General features: G+C 39.2%; 1 protein-coding gene across 2 annotated transcripts; it reads left to right on the forward strand.

The window, feature by feature from the left end:
- Window positions 1-1,702: 1,702 nt before the first annotated feature.
- LOC147184682 (apoptosis regulator BAX-like) lies at window positions 1,703-8,445 on the forward strand. Of its 2 annotated transcripts, none has more exons than XR_015094287.1 (6): window positions 1,703-1,849; window positions 2,071-2,101; window positions 4,707-4,871; window positions 4,984-5,122; window positions 5,771-6,435; window positions 7,180-7,322. XR_015094287.1 is itself a non-coding variant. In XM_086070371.1 (6 exons), the coding sequence occupies exons 1-6, from the start codon at window positions 1,822-1,824 to the stop codon at window positions 7,318-7,320; spliced, it is 609 nt and encodes a 202-aa protein (XP_085926497.1). In that variant the 5' UTR covers window positions 1,703-1,821; the 3' UTR covers window positions 7,321-8,445. The 2 variants fall into 2 exon arrangements, 1 of the variants encoding a protein (XP_085926497.1); XM_086070371.1 differs by having other exon boundaries at window positions 5,771-5,875; window positions 7,180-8,445.
- Window positions 8,446-21,850: the final 13,405 nt, after the last annotated feature.

Raw genomic sequence — 21,850 nt, forward strand, 5'->3', positions numbered from 1 at the left:
GGGCCTCTCCCAACCCGGCGGGGGCACTAGACTTGCTTTTCAAGAGATGCCCACTGCCTTGCATCTGTGCGGTCCCATCTGTAAAACACAAAATTCATGCACTGCATACATTTTGAAACATTTAGTATGCATGTGTGTGTGTGTGTGTGTGTGTGCGTGCGTGCGTGCGTGCGTGCGTGCGTGCGTGCGTGCATGTGTGGGAGAAATCGACAAAAAGAATTATGTTGGTCAGAAATGCAGACCTGCCAACCTATTGAAATTTACTCCGCCATTCCTAAATCATAGCCGTCGCTCCTTCAAATGTCCAATTAAAGCAGTTGGAGGCTGGTTCGTTGATTTCCGTAACAGTTTTGGAAATGTTAGTAGCTATATATTCTTCTGATCATTATGAAAAAGTTTTTTTTCTGTAACAGCACTTTTGAAAGCAGAAAATAAATTTTCAGGAGAGACAACTCGTTTATGCTAACAATGTGTCGCTTGTAAGACCATACGGACTAAGCATCTTAGGTAAATAAAATATGGCCAATGAATTGGATACACTGGACCACAATAGAAACAAGACATCTGCTTTGATTTTGAATATTACTATAAACTATGCCACTGTACCTTTTACAATCTATTAATGAAGTTTTCAGTCAATCCGAGAGTGATGAACAAACAAGTCAGCAATGATCATCATCAGAATAGTTTTAACGTTTCCATACATAGATCAGAAAAGTATACAAATTACCCAAAAAAAAGGGCAATTAGAGTGATTTAATTTCATCTAGAAAGACATTTCATCAATTGCATTTGTAGAAGTAAATTAGAGAAATAAATGACATACCATTTTCTGCTTGTTGTGGGTGACCATGCTACTACTGCATTGCATCGTATTCCGATATCCCTGTAGAAACAAAATCCTTGGTTATATTTCCCATAGAGTTTGGGAGTAGCAACACAATCTGACATTGTCATGTAGGGCTGCTCGATTATGGAAAAAAATAATAATCACGATTATTTTGGTAATAATTGAAATCACGATTATTCAAAACAATTATTCATTCATTTTGTTCAAAACAAGAATATGTTTAAACATTTGAAAATATTAAGACAAATAAAAAATTTAAAACACTATAAATATGTAGGTTCCTAACGGACCAAACAGAATTTATAATAATATGTATTAGTTATGTTAGCAACAATTTGAAGTTGGGGTGCAACGTGTGCAGTATGGCAGTATGTGTGGTGAAAGAACTCGTGTGAGCGTGCCTCAAAACAACTCAAAATTAACATTATTAGGGCTGCAGCTATTGAATATTTTGGTATTTGGATATACTATTGAAAATTCTAGCGAATAATCGGGTATTTGGATAGAAATAAAAATATACCTTCGAGTCACAGGTAGATTGTATGTTAGGAGACACAACTTCATCTTAAATCAGCCGGTATAATACAAAATGTTTTAACAATTACAATGAATACATGAACAGCATAAGGGTTAAGTATTTTAAATAATATTTAGGAATAATTCTCACTACAGCTACAGTTTATGATGCTTCGATCCAGAAAACGACCGTAAATGCTTAAAAACAACTGACCCAAAAACAGTGTGGAGCATCTCCCATTTAGAAATGGATACTTCAGTCCTCAAGATGGCAGTAGAGGTTGTTGCGAGTTTATTCGTCAACCACCTATAACTATAGAGGAAGAAAAAGAGAACTTGGTGACTGACTGCTCCACAGAAAAAAAAAGTTAGTTGACTGACGTCGTCTTTGGTGTCAGTGTGTCAAGTAACGAGACGTCGATAGAACACGGTTACTTTCGTTTTCTTTTAATACGATGGCGTGCGAAGGAAATGGTCTATCAGGTAAAATTGACATCGAAAGAGAAACTGTTAAATGTCGATAGACAGTACTATGTAAAGTTTAATTATTTATAATTGGTAACGTTGTCCGCAATCCAACTAGAATAACAGCGCTGTTAGATAAAAAAAAATACTTTCTTTAAATTGTTTTATTATTAGTATTTGTTTTACTAAAGTTTTCGAACTTTTGCCTACCCAATTAAATGTGCTGAATTCCTCCACAGATGAAAGGATCGGAGAAGCCCTGATAAAGGAGTAAGTTCCTCTCTTCCTGTTCATTCTTTTTTTTCCCCACTCGAGAAAAGCTTGTACAGTGCGTGCAATGTTGATTGCACGGCAATGATTATATTATTTTCTCACTTACCACGCAAAACAAAAACATCTGCCATGATAAAACTTAGTATTTTGTTGTAACTTCATGTCGGGGTATAATGATAAAGAAAATCCGAAAATGAAATTTGTGATTTTTGATCAATGAATGTTAACAACAGTTTTAGTGTCAGTTTTTATTGACGATGTGCCAGGCCATTGAGGGAAATATTTGTACTAGTTGTAGATTAATCTAAAACTACACCCATAGGTATTATTAAATTATATAACCTAGATCATTTGTCGTATGCCTTTTTTTTCTATACTTGTACTTAATGAGGTGTCTGTAGATTCAACCAAATCTTTCTGTATTTTAGTATAGGACAGTGCATCAGGAAACCTATGCAGGTTAGAATTTTCCCCTCCTCTAAATTAATTACCTCGTTTACTTGTTGTCTTTTCTGTAATGTTTTAAATTGGTTTGATAATCTGAAATGAATGTGATGACTGCAAAAACATACATCGGAAATCAGGAAATGGGTAAATACATACACAATACAAATGTTCATAGCAGTGTAGTTGAGTGCACACCCCCTACACAAATCACTCTTCCTGAGGAAGGTCAGACAGTGATGCCATCTTGATAACTTTCTCGCTAAATCCGGCAACTTTTTTTGTCAAAAGCGACTAGTGGCAAATCTAGCGACTTTTTCTGGTGTTCTTTAAGGTTTTTTTTTAACTCACTTTTTGTCTCTCCCACGACATTATTCGTCTCTCCTACGGGATCCATTACTATTACATGCAAATTGCCAATTATGCAAATTATGCAATGAGGTAATTTAGTGACTTCTAGCTACTTTTAGGACAGCAAATAGCTACTTTCCTTACTGGGGAGTTGGCAACACTGAGCTCAGATTCTTTGATGTATGCAGCAAGATATTCCATTCTGTAGTGGCACGTGCCATCACCTTGTGATAAAGCTGTTGTCTGCTGGCCAGGGGGAGCAGCGTCAGTGCCATTGACGAAAACAAAAATCATCAAAGGACTGAAAATGACGGAGACTTTTGTGTCAGTGAGTGAACAGAGATCACTGAGCAAATTTCTCTCCATCTTGGACAATCATTCGCATCCTCTTCTCAACACTCTACAGCGGCCAATGAGCCCTTTCTCAAAAAGTCTTAATCACAGGCATGAAAATTCCTCACCTTTCAGTGAATTTTCATGCCTGTTTTTAGCTTTGCGGCTAGTAGAAAGGGTTAAGATAATATTAAATGTTGTTCAACATTCACTTACAGTAGTACTGTACAGAGATGGGAAGTAACAAAGTACAAATACTTTATTTTAGTAGTTTTTTTCAGTACTTTCTACTTTAATGAGTATTTATAGAACAATGCGCACCGCCACAACAAAGTTTAATTTGAACTTGATAGCAAGTCAGAGAGTCAATTGGCTGATGTATACCCATTTTTGCTCCATTAGCTAATATCTTTCAAATTGATGTCGGAGGAAACATCTGGTAAAAATACTTTTACTTACTTCTACTCAAGTATATTTCAGAGTCCGTAGTCCGTACTTTTTTTGTTTTACTTTTACTTGAGTAATTATTTGAGTGAGTACTTTTACTTTGACCAAAGTAGTTTTTTACGCAAGTAATTATACTTTCCCTCAAGTAGAGAATGTCAGTACTTTTCCCATATCTGGTACTATATACCAATTGCCCACTATGTGTGAAGCAGATACTCCTAGACACTGTAATAAGGTGCATTGGTCCGATTTGATTAGATTTTTTTTTTTTACTTGATTGTTATTGTTGTTTAATCGATTCATTTTGACAGCTCTCAACGTATACCATTTCACATGTGCAGTCAATATTATTCATTATTTTATATTATATTATACTTATATTATTTAAAACTGCCACGGCCTAAGAATGGTACACCTTACATGTCTGTCTACTTATCTTCTAGCTTCAATTTATGTTTTTGTTGCTTCTTTTGTGTATGTCTTTTTTATTTCTTTGAGGATTACTTTTTTTTTTTTATGTAAAAGTGATGCATAAAATAGCTATGTAGTCATATATGCATCCATCCATATTGTCCAGTTTGCCCTGTCTGCCATAATAAGGGTGGTTTCTCACTGAGTGGCGCAGGCTTGCAAAGGTGTGTCCATGTATTGAGTGTTGGTACTGCAGTATTTAGTCAGGTTTCGTTCAAGATTGAAAAACGTTGCAAAGATGATTGCCAGACACTCGCACATCATTTTTATTCAGTCAAGCAGCTTTTCTTGTCGCCATCAAATTTGGAAAAAAAATACCTAAAAAAAATGGAATATTTTCCGCCCAAAAATTGTGAGCGTTACAATTGTTTACAAGTGTCTGGCAAAACTCTTCGCAACGTTTTTCAGTCAGTTCAGTAATGAAATCAGACGAAATGCCAGCATTCGCTACATGCGCACACTACAAAGGCTGCGCCACTCAGTAGATAGACTACAACCTACAAAGTGACTCGAGTGGTCTAAATTCTCACCAAGTGTAGTCCTGTTCTTTCTTCAGGGTTATCAAGGAAGAACTAAAGGATGTGCCCTCAGATGATATCCCTCCTCTCACTCCTCTGGATGAGAAAGTAAAAAGTGCTCAGGAGCAGAAGATTGTCACCCAGTTGGGCAAAATGATCCGAATCATTGGTGACAGGGTCAAAGATGACAAGGAGTTTCAAGAGTAAGTTTCTTCTCTTTTTCATGCTGTGAAATGCCTATGGAATTGGAAAAATGTATTTATTTATTTTTTTCTACATCATCACCACCTTGTTTTTCTTCCCTTTGCGTAACAGTGCAATTGATGGTGTAGCCTGTGTGGATGGATCCAAGTGGGAGAAATTCATGAAAGTGGCCGACAAAGTCTTTGAACAGGGCATTACCTGGGAGAGAATAGCTGTGCTCTTCTATGTTGCGGGAAAACTAGCACTAAAGGTGGGTCTGCATTTTTTTTCAGCCTCCCACATTTTTACTGTCCCCTGTTTAACAAAGGAACTTTTTTATTTTTTGCTGTTCTTTTTTATTTTTTTTGTGACAGTGCAACGTTAAAATTTTTATGCCAAGTTTAGTAAGGCATCAACATGGCATCCTAAAGTGCTTTGAAGGGCAACGTCATAAGATTCTCTTCAGTTTGTACCACAAAAATGATGAGACCTAAATTCACTGTCACCACTTATTGTTTTGTACTTGGAACGTTGGAACGCGGCAGGAGGAAAATAAATTGACCTTTGTTTCGTGCGCATCGAGGGCCTCTCCAACACAAATTCCCGGGCTGAATTTGGAGCCCAGTCTGTCCCTTTTATTTTATTTTTTTAATTATTTTTTTCCCCTCAAGAAAAAAAAAAGCCCAGTCCGTCCCTAGCGCTATTGGCCAAAATTCATATAAATTGCATCCCTTCATGGTAACGGTATATATCATGATATAAAAGTAAGGTTAAAAAATATTTTTGAGTTAATAATATCTCATAAATTATTCATTTCTGGATATTTTTATTGATTTAGTCCATTAGAGAAGCTAAATTGCTCAAATTGATTGGTCAATATTGGTAATGGTTTGTTTGTCTTTCTCTCTGTGTCCACCAGATGGTGGAGGCTCATCTGCCACAGTCAGTGAAGGAGATCCTGAATTGGACAGTGGATTTCTTTCGAAAGAACCTGCTCAGCTGGATTCGGGAACACGGTGGATGGGTGTGTTCATGTAATGTAATGTAGAAACATTCATTCACATAGCAAACATTACACACTTTTGTTTGGTATCTACCGATTTGGCTTGATTCTGTCAGATGTTCCCAGCAGTTCCTCATAATACAATTGGGCCTGCCAGGTCGAACCGACATCTTGCATCGCCATCGGAGCCAACACACCACCAGGTGGTGATTGGTGCACAGGTCCACCTCACTCTTCACCCAAGTGTCCAATACATGCAGACGCAAGTCCCATGACACGACCACAAAGTTGATCATTGTACTGCGGCCTAGGGTGTCCTGGTGTCAAATGCATGTCTGGACACCCTTACGGTTATGCATGAACATGGTGTTTATTATGGAGAGTCTGTGATGAGCTGAGCAAAGAATCTAATAACGGAACAACAACTCGGGTTGTGATTGTGGGGCCATTCCTCCCAATCATGCCCTTTCCAGGTGTCACTGTCATTGCCCACGTGAGCATTGAAGCCCCACAAACGGAACAACAATGGAGTCCCTAAAGGGGAGCTCTCTCCAGCACCCCCCCTCAGAACTCCAAAAATGGTGGGTTCTCTGAACTGCTGTTTAATGTTTAGGCACAAACAGCAGTCAGGACCCGTCCCCTCACCCGAAAGGAGGCTAGCCTCTGGTGAATCCCAATTTTAAAGGAGAAGTCAATCTTAAACATTTCTTAACAATTATATCTTATATGTGACCTCACTAGACATTCTGTTTAATACTACATTTGTGGGAAATCAGTTAAGCAGCAAAATCCAGCCATTTTTATCCATCTCAGAGGGTGGTCGTTTTGCCACTTACTGTCGACTTAAGATGACTTCACAGTTGCTCAAGGCTCAGGCAACGACCAATCACAGTTCACCTGTTTTCTGAAGCTGAGCTGTAATTGGTTGTTACTTGAGACTTGACCAACTGTGATGTCATTTTCACTCGACAGCAAGTGGCAAAATGGCCGCCTTCTAATATTGATAAAAACTATTTTGCTGCTTTTCTCATATTCCATTAACGCAATATTAGTCAAAATACCGTCTTTAGACTAGTGGGCGTTTCTCAATGTTGCCACTCCTTAAGTACTGTGAAACTCGTGGGAAGCTACAGAGGGCAGCACAGGGAAGGAAGAATTGTTAACCTTGACTGGTTTCACAATTTGATTCCATTATCACATCAATGATTTGATTGGATAACTTCACAATGCGTCATGATGAGTCCCATCAGTTTTGATGTGGTGTTCAAACAATGATGTTTGGAGTGTGATTAAAAAAAAGAAAAAGGTTTTGTTTCTGCCAACAGATCAACAGTTTCTCCGAGTTGGCAACATCCTCCATGCGGACCGTGGGATTGAGCTCCCAGCTCTATATCCTCGTTGTCATCTTCTGTGGTGGTCTTGCTATAGGAAGTTTTATCACCTGGAAGCTGACCAGACACTCTTGAGGACCCCCACACAACATGTTGCCTGTTTACCCAGTTGCCACTATTGGCACCACTTTTTTTATTGTTTTTAAAAAAAAAATGGATTTAATGTATACATTTGAAAACATTTTGGTACCACTATGTCAAATACAGCACTTTGGTATTTTCATACTTCTGTTGATACTGTATTTTACCAAACATATTTATAACCAGTAAGTTGTCCTTACAGTGATTGTGACACCAAATTATATATATAAAAAAAAAAGAGGCAACATTTATTGTCAGGCCTTAGTCTCTAGTTTAGAAGATGGCATTTTTGTTGTGGTCTAACTGTGTTTAATATTTTGAAGACAAATAAGAGATTTACAAAAAGATTGGCAGTCTTTATTATTTGTTTGACAAATAAATGTTTACAAAGATATTTTTACAGTTGTTTAGATTTCACTATCATTTTTTCATTTCAAAATATAGTTTGAGCTAAAATAAAACTAAGTTTAAGTTTTGTTAATTCGAAATTACTAGCTGAATTTCCATCAAAGGCAGGGACGTTGCAAGAAATAACCAAGCAAAACAAAGTAGCATTGATGGCACTCAACAGGCATAGAGTGAGGGATTTTTGTGTTAGATCCCCTCGTGTTTACTCTTGAAATGAAGGATCAATAACTTCTATTGTATCTTACGTGCTATTGACAGTGAATATGAAAAGCGCACGTACACCACTGTTCAAATGCCTTTTTGTGGCATCAAAAAAATGTGACGATAAATGATTTAAAAACGTATCCTCCATTTCTGTCACTTACTCTATAACCTGTACAAGCGGTTTTAAGTTTTTTTTTTTTTGTAGAATTGGAAGCAAAAGTAATAGATATTGTGGTTGTACAAGTGACTGTAGTAATTGTGGCGTTAGCTTCTCATAAGTGGTTCATGCTGTACTCAAATGTTCATTGAAGTTGTCAGCATGGGGGATGAGGCTACAGTATTTTTATGTGACAATGTGTCAATTACATTTGCAATATATTTGCACACTTGTTCAGTGCTAGGCGGCAGTCGTCGCAGAAACTAGTCAAGGTAAAGCACAACCTCTTTTGTCTTAAAAAAGAAAAACCACAGGACGATTGTTCAGTGCAATTAAATAACGAAGTGTAACTTGGCTGTTTGGTGATTACTGCATGAGTGAAATTGAATTGACTGTCTTTATAGGGACTTGCCCCCCCCCCCCCCCCAAAAAAAAAGAAAGTGGAGAAAACAGGCAGGGAGCAACGATACAACGCAAAGCTAATGTTAACAGAGTGTTTTCAATTTACGACATGACCAGCATATCAAAATGTTTTTTCTTTATTTTTTAAGAGCTCAGTATTATTCATTCGGTAATGTCATCATAATTGCTCTTTTTTTTTCTTTTTATTATTTTGTATGTGGGTGAGAATGTGTATGTGCGTGCGTGTGTCCGTGCGTGTGTGCGTGAGTTCACCAAAAACCTATTAAAAAATCCCATACCGTTCACCGAAACCGAACACCGCCGTCAGGAGACCCGAGGAAGGACCAAAGTAAAGAAAGGAAAGTGAAATCCAGCACAGACCAGACACCACCCAACGGGCCACCAACCCCAGAAACATCTAAATTCCAACAAATCAGGGAGACCTCAAGAGACCAAAGGAGAGACTGAGGAAAGGAAGGAAGGACAGACGAAGCAGAGTGAGATCCACAGACACCAGCCTCCACCCATACAATGACCTGAGGAAGAAGCAGATTGGGTCTGAGTTTCGATAGATGCTGGTGTGGTGGATCTGGCATGCATGAAAATCTCCACCAAAGAGGGGAGCCGTCGACCCCTGCCAGGACAGAGCAAGCGCAACACCTCAGGGCCCCCCAGGCCGCGGCAGCGCCAAAGGACGAGCCCCGCCAGGGCCACCGGCCGGAGAGCAAACCCAGGAGCAGGAGCGCCCCCCCACCCCAACACGGCCCGCGCCCCCAACCCAACGCAGCAGGACGGGGCACTGCAGGCCCGCCAGGCACGCCACCGGTCCACAGCCCCCGCCCCCCATCCACCCCAACCCAGCCGCCCCCCGACCCCACCCCCACCAACCGGCAGTTCCCGGGGACCCCCCGCACCCAGGCATCGGCGCCGAAGAGGGGCCGGACAGCGGAGCGGAGAGGGCACCCGCGCCCACCCCACCCCCCGCCGCGTGGAGGGACGGAACACCGGGGGCAGAAGGGGAGATGGGGGCACCGGAGGACGGTCGGCACCCCCGAACCCCAGGCCCAGCAGGGAAAGGCCCCGGTCGTCACTCCAGCGTTCTTAGTGAAAGCTAACCCCTGTTACTGAGTCCGCCAGTTCGCCGACTGGCGAACTCTACCTCTAAACCTTGAATGTGACCCCACCCAGTGTATATACAAGTGTGTGTGTGTGTGGTGCATTAAAATTGGGAGCAGGTGAACCGGAGCAGAGGGAAATGATATCCCCACGCTCCGATCCACCCGCCTCCCAGGCATGTCAGTGAGTGTATGTGGTGCATTAAAAAAATTAATAGGGGGGGGGGGGCGGCGGGGACACGGACAGAGGACCGCAGCACTGCTCTATACTGCGGTCTGCCCCAACCGATGCCCCCCCCCACACACACACACAGTTGTGTGGTGCATTAAAATTGGCGGGGAGTTGTTGGGAGAAGACAGTGTTCCCCCCCCCCCCCCCCCCCAACCTAGTGCAGTGAGTTAAGAGGAGCGACCAGCGGGGGCAGGAGGCGCACCCGCCGACCAATACCCCCACCCACCCCACCGGGACCCCGGCAGGCATATGGGATCAGCCCGGCGGGGCGATAGGGCTTGTCCGCCCGAGGTGCCAGGAGGTCCACCGGAGCGGGGCGGGCACAACACCAAACCCACCCACCGTCCCGGCCCCCGGAACGCCGAGACCCGGGCCACGGATGGAGGCCCCGGGGAGGGGAAGTAAGGCGGACAGAAGAGGGGGAAGGGAGGGGGGAAGGAAACGACAAGAAGGGCAAGGGGCAGCGGGAGGGTTGCAGAGAGAGGGGGAGAGGAGGAGGAAGGGTGATGAGGAAGAAGGGACAGGGAGGCGGGGAGAGGCAGCAAGGAGGAGGAAGGGGGAGGGGAGAGGGAACCACGGGGCACCCTGGCGGCCCACAGGCCCCGAACCGCGTTGCCGGGCCCAGAGCGACGGACCGCGCCGGAGCGGCGCCGCCCCGGACACCAGGGGGAGCCCCGCAACGCAGCACCCCCCAAGAGACCCAGGGAGCGGCCAAGACGCAGCCGCCACCCAGCAGCCAACAGAGGGGCAGACCCGCCCACGCCCAGCCAGGGGGGGGCAGCACCTATAGAATTAACCCACTGGCATGCAGTGAATCCGAATATCAACCCCTGGTGCCCATTGGAGGTGAATCTGCTCGATCCTGTTGGCAGCAACTGGGTTCCTGACTATAAAAACACAACCATTAGTTACAAATTGCCAAATACAGAAATATCAATGTAAGTTATCGCGATGCGGTGGCTCTCGCTAACAGGCAGAATTAAGTAACCAGATTTAGGTTAAAATATTCGATATACGTAGACCATGTTTTCTATAAATTTTGATATTAGGCAGATATTTTTTCCATTAAAATGTGATTTATGAGGAGGTTAGACCATTGGTCGATATTCAGAGTTTGTTTATTTTTCCAGTTAACAAGAATTGTTTTTTTTGCGATAGTAAGGGCTACAAGTGTAGATTGAAATTGTTTATGTGGTAAGTCAGTTGTTGTTAAGTCACCTAGCAAACACAAGTTTGGAGAGAACAGTATCCTACAGCCCAAGATAGCGGAAAGTTTTTCTAAGACTTTAGTCCAGAAATACATAACCGGAGTACATAACCATAAAGCATGAAAATAAGTGTCTGTAGTGTTTTGTAAACACTGGAGACAAATGTCGGAGTCTAAGAGTCCCATTTTCTTCATCATATATTGAGTAATGTATGTTCTATGAATAATTTTATATTGGATAAGTTGTAAATTTGTGTGTTTTGTCATTTTAAAAACGTTTTCACAATCTTGAATCCAAAAGTCAGATTCCGGAGCTATAGACAAGTCTGTTTCCCATATCGAGATGGGTAAAGACGTTTTATCAGTATATGACAGTAATTTTTGAGAGTTTTTTTGTTGTCGGAGAAAGCTTGGTAATATCTTTAGCTAAAACAGGCGGTTGGAGCGTACCCCGAAGTGTTGGAATTTGTTTCTTTATCATACTTTTAACTTGCAGATAATGTAAAAAAATTCTGTTTATTATTTTGTATTTTTGGAGCAAGGATGTATATGATATAAACATATTATCTGAGAAGAGATGGTGGAGATGTGTAATTCCTTTCTGCTCCTACACACCTAAATAAAACTAAGATTGGTTGTTAAGTTGAAAGTCGGGGTTATGCCATAGGGGAGAAAGCCCACAGAGCTCCACTTGGGCTTTTGTAATTTCTAGTGCCTTCCACCAGGCATTCAGGGTGGCGGAAATCATTGGGTTTTTAAAACAATTATGTCGCTTAATCGATGTTGTAATAAAGAGTAAATCTAGAAGTCTGAGGTTATTACAATCCTTCTGTTCTAGTTCCAGCCAACAGTTAGTATCTCTGTTGGGTTGTGCCCATAAAATGATATATTTTAGCTGGTTAGCTATATAGTAGTGCATAAAATTTGGTGCCTCTAGACCTCCTTTGGATTTATTTTTCTGAAGAGTAGATAGACTAATCTTTGCTCTTTTTTTTATTCCAGTAAAATTTTGTAACGGCTGAGTCCAACAACTGGAACCAGTTAGCCGTAGGTTTAAATGGAATCATTGAGAAAAAAAATATTTTTTAATAGTGGCTATTCGTCCTATTAGAGAAATAGGAAGATTATTCCAGCGCTCCAAGTCACTATAAATGCTATCCAGAAGTGGAGTAAAGTTTAAATGAACTAAATCAGTTAATTTAGGTGAGATTTTTATGCCTAAGTATTTTAAATTACCTATAGGAAATGAGTAGTGTGGGTCCTGGCTTGCAGGGTTCCATGAATTTTCTGTAATAGGTAGAAGTGTTGATTTTGTCCAGTTAATAGAATAATCTGATAACTGTGAGAATTTAGTTATTAAGTTAAATACTTCCCCTAACGAAATAGCAGGCTTTTCTAAATAAAGTAAAATATCATCGGCATATAGATACATTTTATGTTCTGTTAGCCCAGAGTGAATTCCTTGAATCCTAATTTCCTGGCGTATGGCTAATGCAAGCGGTTCAATAAATATTGCAAATAATAAAGGGGACAGTGGGCATCCCTGTCTTGTGCCTCTCTGTAGAGTAAAACTCTGAGATATAATCCCATTAGTAGTAACTGTAGCTTTTGGAGAATCATATAATACTAATACCCAGTGAATAAATTACTTCCCAAAGCCAAATTTATTTAAAACAGCAAAGAGGAAGGACCAGTTAACTTTGTCGAAAGCTTTTTCTGCATCCAATGATATAATAACTGCCTTTTTATCATGCCGCTGTGACATGCTAATAATGTTAAAGAGCCTCCTAATATTATTAGTAGAGTGACGATCTTTAATAAAGCCTGTTTGGTCGCTTTGAATGATTGTCGGGATTATTGTTTCTAGTCTAGATGTGAAAGCCTTAGTGATAATTTTAATATCAGAGTTAATTAGTGAAATCGGACGGTAACTTGATGGAAGGGTGGGGTCTTTTTCTGGCTTTAATAAAAGTTTAATTGCTGCTGTATTCATGTGTGGGCGTATGTGACCATTAGTTTTAATTTCTGTTACTACTCTTAAGAATAGTGGAGCAAGCATTAACCAGAAGTGCTTAAAAAATATAGCCGGATAACCATCCGGGCCAGGTGCTTTGCCATTTGGCATACTATCTAGAGCACTGTACAACTCGTTTACAGTAAGTGGCGCATCTAACATATCTTTATATTCAGTAGTTAACTGAGGTATATTTAAGCAACTGAGGAATGCCTCAATATGCTCTGGGTTAGGCTTTTTAGTTTCTGAGTATAGGTTGTGATAATAGTTATAATTTCTTCTGGTGATTGTGTACATTCACCAGTTGTCCCTTTAATAGCCGTTATAAGCGATTTTTCCCGATTGCGTTGAAGTTGGTTTGCAAGAAATTTACCTGATTTGTTATTGTATTCAAAGTTGTTGTATCTCAATTGTTGTATTATAAACTCTGTCTTTTTAGTTAGCATATCGTCTAACTGTATTTTTGTATTTTGTAAGTCAGTCCATATTTGGTTATTTGGGTTTATTGCGTACACATCCGTCAGTTGTTAAATTTTATCTTCCAAGTATTTTTCTAATTTTTGATCCTGTTTCTTTTTATAAGATGAATATGATATAATTTTACCTCTAATTACTGCTTTCCCAGCTTCCCAGAGAAGAGATGGAGATAGGTCTGGAGAGTCATTTATTTCCAAAAAGTCTGCCCACTCTTTTCTTATAATTTTGTCAAATTCTGCGTCGTTTAGCAGTGAGATGTTAAAACGCCATGTCGGTGGTGGTTTAAAGGTATAATCAACTTGTAGGGAAAGGGAGACTGGTGCATGGTCGCTAATAATAATAGGATGTATTTTTGTAACAGTTTTATCAGCAATAGAGTTATTTGTAAGAAAAAAATAAATTCTTGAAAAAGACCGGTGCACAGCGGAAAAGAAGGTAAATTCCTTCTTATTTGGGTTTTTAAGTCTCCAGCTGTCGACGAGGCCAAAATCATCCATATATAGCATATCAAATTTGAAGGTGTTGATTGTTGTGGTAACTGGTCAAAGTAGCTAACAGAATATATGTAATATGGACACAACAAATCTAGATCGGGTTCGGTCTGAGAGGTAATGTAGATAACTTACAAACTCTACCCTGCATGGGACATGTATATTAGAATTGTATGATTGTTGTCATATTAATGTCCACCAGATGTCACCAGAGATCCCGCCAAGATAACTTCTATTTACAGCTTGCGTTAATAAATAAATAATGAATACATACAGGTACTAAAATATATAATGCGTTACTCATCTGGTAACTGCTTCAGTAACATTTTACATATACTGTGATGACAATCAGTTCAGAGTGTACCCTGCCTAATACAGCTGTGATAGGCTCCAGCAGGCCCACGACCCCACGGTTCAGATAATGAATGGATGGATGTAAGCATTATGTTAATATATGCCCATATGAGATGAGTTAGGATTAACATAAAGTAAGTCAAAACAAACTGTAGTAGGTTCTGAGAAGGTGAAACAGAATATAAGCGTGCCCCAGGTTTTTGTTGCTAGTGCACAGTGGCACATTTTAAATATTCATGTTAGTGTACTTTAAATCATATAATCTGAAGAACGTCATCGTTAATATATTTAAAACAAATGTTTTGATCAGAATGAAAGCTTTCAATATTTTATTTTATTTAATAATGTTGGGAGCACATTACACCGGCATTGGCTCCCTGTGTGTTTAAGGATTGATTTTAAAGTGTTTTTATTAGTTTTTAAATGTCTTAATGGTCTTGGTCCATCTTAACTATCTGATCTACCTGCTTTTATCGTATCAACACGCGGATCCTATATTCACTTTGGATTAATTTTGGATTAATTCAACCCTATAACGCCAAATGTATCATATTAAATACAAGACATTTTGAGCCCTCTATTTCATGAGTATAATATTTTTTGCCCCATTAATACCGTGATTTATATGATCTGATACATGCATTGCACAGATAATCCATTATAGGGCAGTATCACCCAGCTGATGGCTTTTCCAGCGACCTTGTAAGATTGCCCTAATTGAGAAAGGAGAGACCTATACTTAGTAATAGTGGGAAATGTTCTTTCTGATTTTTGGAAATACTAATATGTTTGAAATGTCTATTATTATATATTTGACTGTTATAAATATACTAATTTAAAGCATTTTGATCGGATGTATCAAATATGACACAAATCACGCAGAATTTCCCCATATTTCAGGGTTTCTTGACCCAGAGTTTTCACTAAACCTGCTTTGTGAAATAGACCCCAGGTCCGGAGAGACTATTGATATTTTTAAGAGGAGGCTCAAGACACATCTTTTTAGTTTGGCATCTGAATGATCTTTTTTATTTATTTTTTTATTTTTTACCCCTTGTATTTCTTTACATAGTTTCATCTTCCATTCATTATGTTGTCTTTTAGCTTTGCTTTTAGCCTTTTATTCTTTTTTTTCCCCCTCTAGCTTTTAACAGTTTTTATTTGGTTGTCTTTTAATTTTTAGCTCCAGTGTTTCCTCTGCACTGGGAGGGGTGGCTGGTCTTCTTAAATCGTAGACCCTGAATCTATCTATAATCTCTGAAAATTTGACTTTTGGGAATGGAATTATGGAACCTATTCAACTTTTCGAGGATGTTCATATTTTTTTTGAAGTGGTCTGTACTTGTAGACTTATGAAGTGTAATTAATTAATTAATTCAATAATTACGTGTAATTTGGCAGTTTGGTGATGAACTGAATGATAGGGACCCATGTGTTTCATGTAGCATCAGTGTCGAAAAGTGACACAAGGCATCTCCTGACTGAGTAGAAGTTGTGATAACTACTATACCAACTTGCTCATGTCAATCAAAAGTTTAAATTTTAAAATGTTAAAATTTTTAACTATTTATAGCCCTGAACTCTCTATTGTTGCACAATCATAGTACCCATGGTTACTACTATTCAACATACAGTAGGTTTTTGCGTTGTGCATCCCACATGTGTTTTTATAAACTATCAATTAAAAATAACTAACTATGGATTGTGCCACTTTAATGTAAAATCAATTCACCCATTTCCAGTAAACACTTGGGAGTGTCATTTGTTTCTCTCTTTGTAATCCATCCATTCTAAAACAAAGGGGAACAAATAGTTATGCATTTTCTGTGAGGATTTATGTTTAGAAATAATGGATACCATTGTCACTTAGTTTAAACTAACCACTTTAATATTCTTCTTCATTCTTGTGAATGTATCTTTTGGTGCAAAGGAAAACAAAATCAGATGTCATCTTTGTACATGTGAATGTCTTATACTTGCTCTACTTCCTATAGCTTTCATTGCGCTCAATTCAGCAAAGAGACATTTTGCTCCTTAGTCAGCATGTTAATGTAATTAACTGTGAGTGTGTGCGCTTGTGTAGACTAATGTATTGTCCATTTTGGTCCTGTTTTTGCATACGCAATATTTATACATGTAAACGTGACTATGGTACTTGTGTACAAACTGAAACCACTGATTCATCTGTTATGTCGAGTTAGTTTGGATGGCTCTAGTTTAGTTTAACTATTGGAGGTGACATGCAGGAACGATACACGTTGCCATATTTTATTTATCCCCCAGCAACATGATTCCTTACGCAAGATTCATACCTTCATAAGTGACCTAATACTACATCCTACTTTCTAAAGAAAGTAACTCCCTTGGGAACATGCAACATATGCACACATAGGCAATAGAATTAAAAGTAAAACAACACTATTTATATGTATTATATAGTGCAAGTATGTAAACTAAAATATTATCCAATTGTTTAGCTGTGGAACACTTTATTTCTGCATGTAAACAATTTGTAACTCCTTTTGGTATAAGTGCTTCAATAATCAGCAAACATTTTTCTGTGTACTCTTGGTAACCATTAACACAACAAATAGCCCTCTCACAAAGGAGGAGAAAAAAAGTCCAAAGATAGACTTGAATTGTTTTATCACTGCCTCTGATGTTGTAGATGTTAGCTTGGCCACGTCGAAGAATCTTGAGAAATAGTCCACAATGACCAGTTAATGCTTATTGTCTATCTGAAACGGATCTGCCCCCAATGGACCATGGTCTTGATGAGAACTCAGTAGACAACATTGTTTCACTGGGGTTTGTACTCTCCTGGGCAGACACATCACATGCCTCAAACAGTTTAGTCAGCTCTTTGCTGAAACCTGGCCACTGCACCGACTGTTTAGTGCTCTCCCTGCATTTATTTATTCTTAGGTGTCCCTCGTGAAGCTTGGAGAGCATGTTTGCTTGAAGTGAAGCTGGAATTACAATACTGCAGCCATATAGTAGCAGACTGTTGTGAACAGTGAGCTCACCTGAGGATGGCAGATAGGGCTGACATATTCTTTCAAAAGAAGGTCACCCCTTGACACACAACTTCTTGAGCTGCAGGAGAATGGCATTATTGCCTTGGATCGTTCATATTTCCTTTAGCTTCTTTTCCGTTGCTGGCAGGTTTGTGATGAAAGAATCAACACAAATTTGATTTCCTCCTCTTGCAAACCATTGGACATGAATCTGTACCTTGCCAGACGTGCCGGTTGTCCACGCGTCCACAACTTTGATGGCACCAAAAGGCAGCAGCTTTGTCAGTTTTATTTGACGTTAAAAGCAAACTTGGTAATGGTTGTAAGATGTCCAATACAGTACGTTCAATTAGTTTATTCAATGTGCATTCTAAGGGTCAACATTCACTTGTGCGTGCGGTCAGCAAAAAGGAAATCCTACTCCTTGTTCATTGTCTGACAGTTCAAAGAAACCCTTCCGCCAAGAAACGGCTGATTTTACCACCTGTGCTTACACCAACACCACGTAACAAGCATCCAGAAAATACTTTCAATGCAATGAATCTATATACATGCATAGTGTGTGCCACAGACTTGGCACCAAAATTCCGGCCCCTAATTATTACAGTTACTACATACTGGTATGTAATACACATTACACAAATATGAAAATTCAATAAATATCTAGAAAAACAATAAAATGTGTTTTGTTTGCCTTTTTCTTTGTTTTCTTTTTTTCTTTAACCGTCCATTATTAATGTCAAGAGGTATATAAAGTGTGCAGGAGTTCCTTTCGAGTGAATTCAGTTTCACCAAAACTGATTTCAAAATGGTTCAAACTCCTTAGGTGGACAGACCTTGGAGAGAGTGTTAGTCCGGGTATCGACTTGAACCTGCCGGACAAAGCCCTTTCTGTCTGGGATGGTTTCTATGATTTTCCCAATTACCCAGGAATTCCGAGGGGCAGAATGAGCCATTATAAGCACCTATGTCCCCTGGAACAAAGTTCCGCTTGACTTTTATCCATTTCTGCCGCTCCTGGAGTTGTGGTAAATACTCCTTGATCCACATTTTCCAAAAAAAACTGAAGTTTATGTAGGATTACCTTACCTGGCAGTTCTACTCAATTTAAATGTCTTTTGAAAATTGCTAAAACAAAACAAAACAAAATCCAAATTATTTGATATAAAGCCATTTTTTTCAAATAGTGAAAATAGTTAATATGCCTGCTTACGAGTTACTTTTATGATGAAGTAATTCAATTACTAACTCAGTTACTTTTTTGAGCGAATAATGAATAACTAACTAATTACTTTTATAAAGTAACGCTCTGCCACCCACCAGTTCAGTCTTGTTTGTATACGTCTCTTTACACGCCTCCTTAGCAAGTAGGAGTTGGAATAGTAGCGTTTGCAAAGATCTTTATATCGATTTTAAGGTTAGTTATTTATTAACATAGCATTTAGTTAGTTTATAGCTTTTATAGTTTTTAGCTACTGCTAGCTCCAGTGGCCCGAATGGCAGCGATGATCACGTGGTTTGATCACAATATCGCAAATACGAGAGTGGAGGCAAGTTGGCCCATTGTGTTATTTGTGACAATTTATCTACTTGTTTGATGCCTAACTTTCGGCACGGGAGCTAGTCTTGAGGGCCAGACGTTTTGTTCTCGCGGGCCGCTAGTTGAGGTTGGCTGGTTTAGATGATTACCAGTACCAGGCAGTACCATGGCGATGTTAAAAAAAGAAAAAGAAAGAAAAGGAAAAAAAGAGGCTGAACACATTTTCCCTAATATTCTAAGGACAACCTTCAGAGATGAGCATAAGAAACAAAAGGATAAGAGAATATGCTGCGCAAGGCGAAAAAACAGCAAATAGATTGAAGTGTTCGAATGATGGTCTGCAAGCTTTCCATTTTGTGGAGTACTTCTGCTCTTTGGCTTTCTTTCTCTGTGTCTGCTATTGGATGGGTAGCCTTGGAATTGATGAGAGGGAGAGAGAGAGAGAGATAGAGAGAGAGAGAGATTGGACATAGGCGTGAAACACTCCATCATATCCCTGCTGCTCCGTTCTAGCTGAACCAAGTGTTTTAGTAGATTGAAAGACAGTGGAGGAAGGGAGTGGTACCGCAGGAGGGATGGTGGTGGTGTGGGCGGTCAAAAAGGACAGACAAGAGCTTTAAGAGACTCATTTTCATCAAGCACAGCACTCTCCATTTCTAAATACTTAACTTAATATGAGTTTAGCAATCTCTTTTAATTTGTTTGCAATTTGCTTAGTCTCAATTTAATCACAAATAATCTACGACATGGCATGTTAAAATATCTGTTTGATATATTGATTGTCCCATAACTCTAAGGTTAAGGATCATTGATTTCTCCTGAGTGTTATGATTTGTGTATCATGCTTAGGTTTGTTGTTTTGGCTTTGTGTTCTGTCTTGCTCGTTAGGTTTAGTTTTCACCTGTGCTCGTCAACCTGTTCCCTTTTTTTTTCTATTTTCTTTAAAGCAACCTGTTCCCTTGTGTCATCCAATCATCTCCCCCAGCCACTTGTGTCTTGTCCAGTTGTCTCTCGTTGTCTTGTCAGTTGGCTTCTATTTAGGCCCTGTCTAGATGGAAGCAAAGTTTAGACTAGACGGCTTGGTTCCTCAAACAAATCTCGTTAATACAGAAGCATTTCAAGACTTGCGTGTTTCCAAAAGAAGACGCTAAGGACGTTTAACAACTATAATGAATATGCCAAGTCTGGAGTGGTGCTGTAGCGCAGCCACAGGAAGTTAACGGAAAGTGTAGAAGAAGAATCAGCGAAGAAGACGAACACTTTTTTTTCTAACTTTGTTGCAATCTACAGAACAAACATGGCTTTGCATATATCAAAACAACATAGAAAAGACGAACACAGGAGAAGTGTTGTATTTTGTTGTTACTTTGATTTTTGGTATTTTCAGAACTTTGTTGGTTTTGTTTATTTAGAGTTTTACCCAGTACCCCTGTTAGTGTTTTTTGTTAAACAAATTGTGTTCAGTATTCCATGCATCCCTGCCATGGTTCTCCTGCCTCCCTACATTTGGGTCCTTCCCCACCAACTCACCGTGACACTGAGACTACCACTGTGAAATTGGATTTCATATTGATGTAATAAAATGTGAGTCAGATTTTGAAAAAACAAACAAACAAAAAACTAAATTTTAGGGGACAGAATGTAGGGGTACATATACTTCAGCTGCTGCTTTGGAGAACTCCAATGAGAAAGAAAAAAACTGAGAAATTTATGTTGCGCACTGGCCACAACTATTGAGTGACTGCATGTCACAGAAACGTGGATGCTGTTTCTTCACCTTTTAAAGGGTCAAATCAACCAAAAAAAAAAGAAAGATATTAAAAATATCAAATGATTTTCATGGTAACTGTATTTTTCTGAAACTGAAAAAAACAAAACAAGATGCAGTTACACTTTAGGCCAGAGGGTGGCAGTCGCAAATAAAAATCAATTTAAAAAAGTGGCAGACTCCACAAGGCTCCTTTAAATCTTTAGATTTTCCTGTGGGTCTATTGGAGAAAACAAAGTTTGGACACCGCTGATTTACTGTATAGTATTTTGAATGGCAGATAACAAGGGGTAAAAGTGTAGCTTTTAAATAAGCTTGTTGAACTGCTGGCTTGGCCATATTACTCCAATTCATGAAAAATCTGCCATGCGTCAGGATGCCCGGAGCGTGCTGGGTTTATTATAAATGTCTACTGAAACAGTGTGCCAAATGTTTTAATATGCCTTTTTAGATAATTTGTTTTATGACCAGGTATAGCCATTACATTATAGTTTTTGCAGTACCTTGCATTACTTACATGTAATAAATGTCTTTATTACTATTTAGTTTGTTTATAATCTGCTAAAAGTTTCTTTATAATCTATAATTATTGTGACAACTGCCAACATAATGTGGACAGCTTTAAATCAGGACGCTTACAGTCAAATACAAATAATAGCTCAGAATGCAGCTCTATGCAAATGTATTTGTTTGTTTTTCTTATTTGTTGTTAGCGGTGTAATAAATTGAGCGGGCTACCTAGCAAAGCCTGGACTACAAGATACACATTAGGGATAAACTGAAACAATAACTTTGTTGTGAGTCATTTGTTGTTTTTCTTATTTCGAAATTGTTGTTATTCTGTTTCCTGTTTTGGCCTCAGCTGTGATCAGGCGTGCTGAGCTCCTCACACAGCTGTTTAACATTACTCATCACACTCAGCATTTATGCAACGGGCACTCCTCGTCAGAACAATATTACTCTCCTCCCCTTCTATTTCCTCCAAGTTATTTCCTTTTTACTCGCTCCAAATGTTTATATCATCTTCTGTTGTACTTTGGCCTTGCTCCTAGTTTGTAACTTTGGACTCGTGATTTTCTGTTCATTTTTTTCACCATTTTGAGTGTTTATTCCCGAGTTTTGCTAACAATTTTAGAAT

The sequence above is a fragment of the Leptonotus elevatus genome, chromosome 1 (assembly GCF_054856555.1).
Source record: "Leptonotus elevatus isolate MCC_2025b chromosome 1, RoL_Lele_1.0, whole genome shotgun sequence".
Taxonomy (NCBI): Eukaryota; Metazoa; Chordata; class Actinopteri; order Syngnathiformes; family Syngnathidae; genus Leptonotus; species Leptonotus elevatus.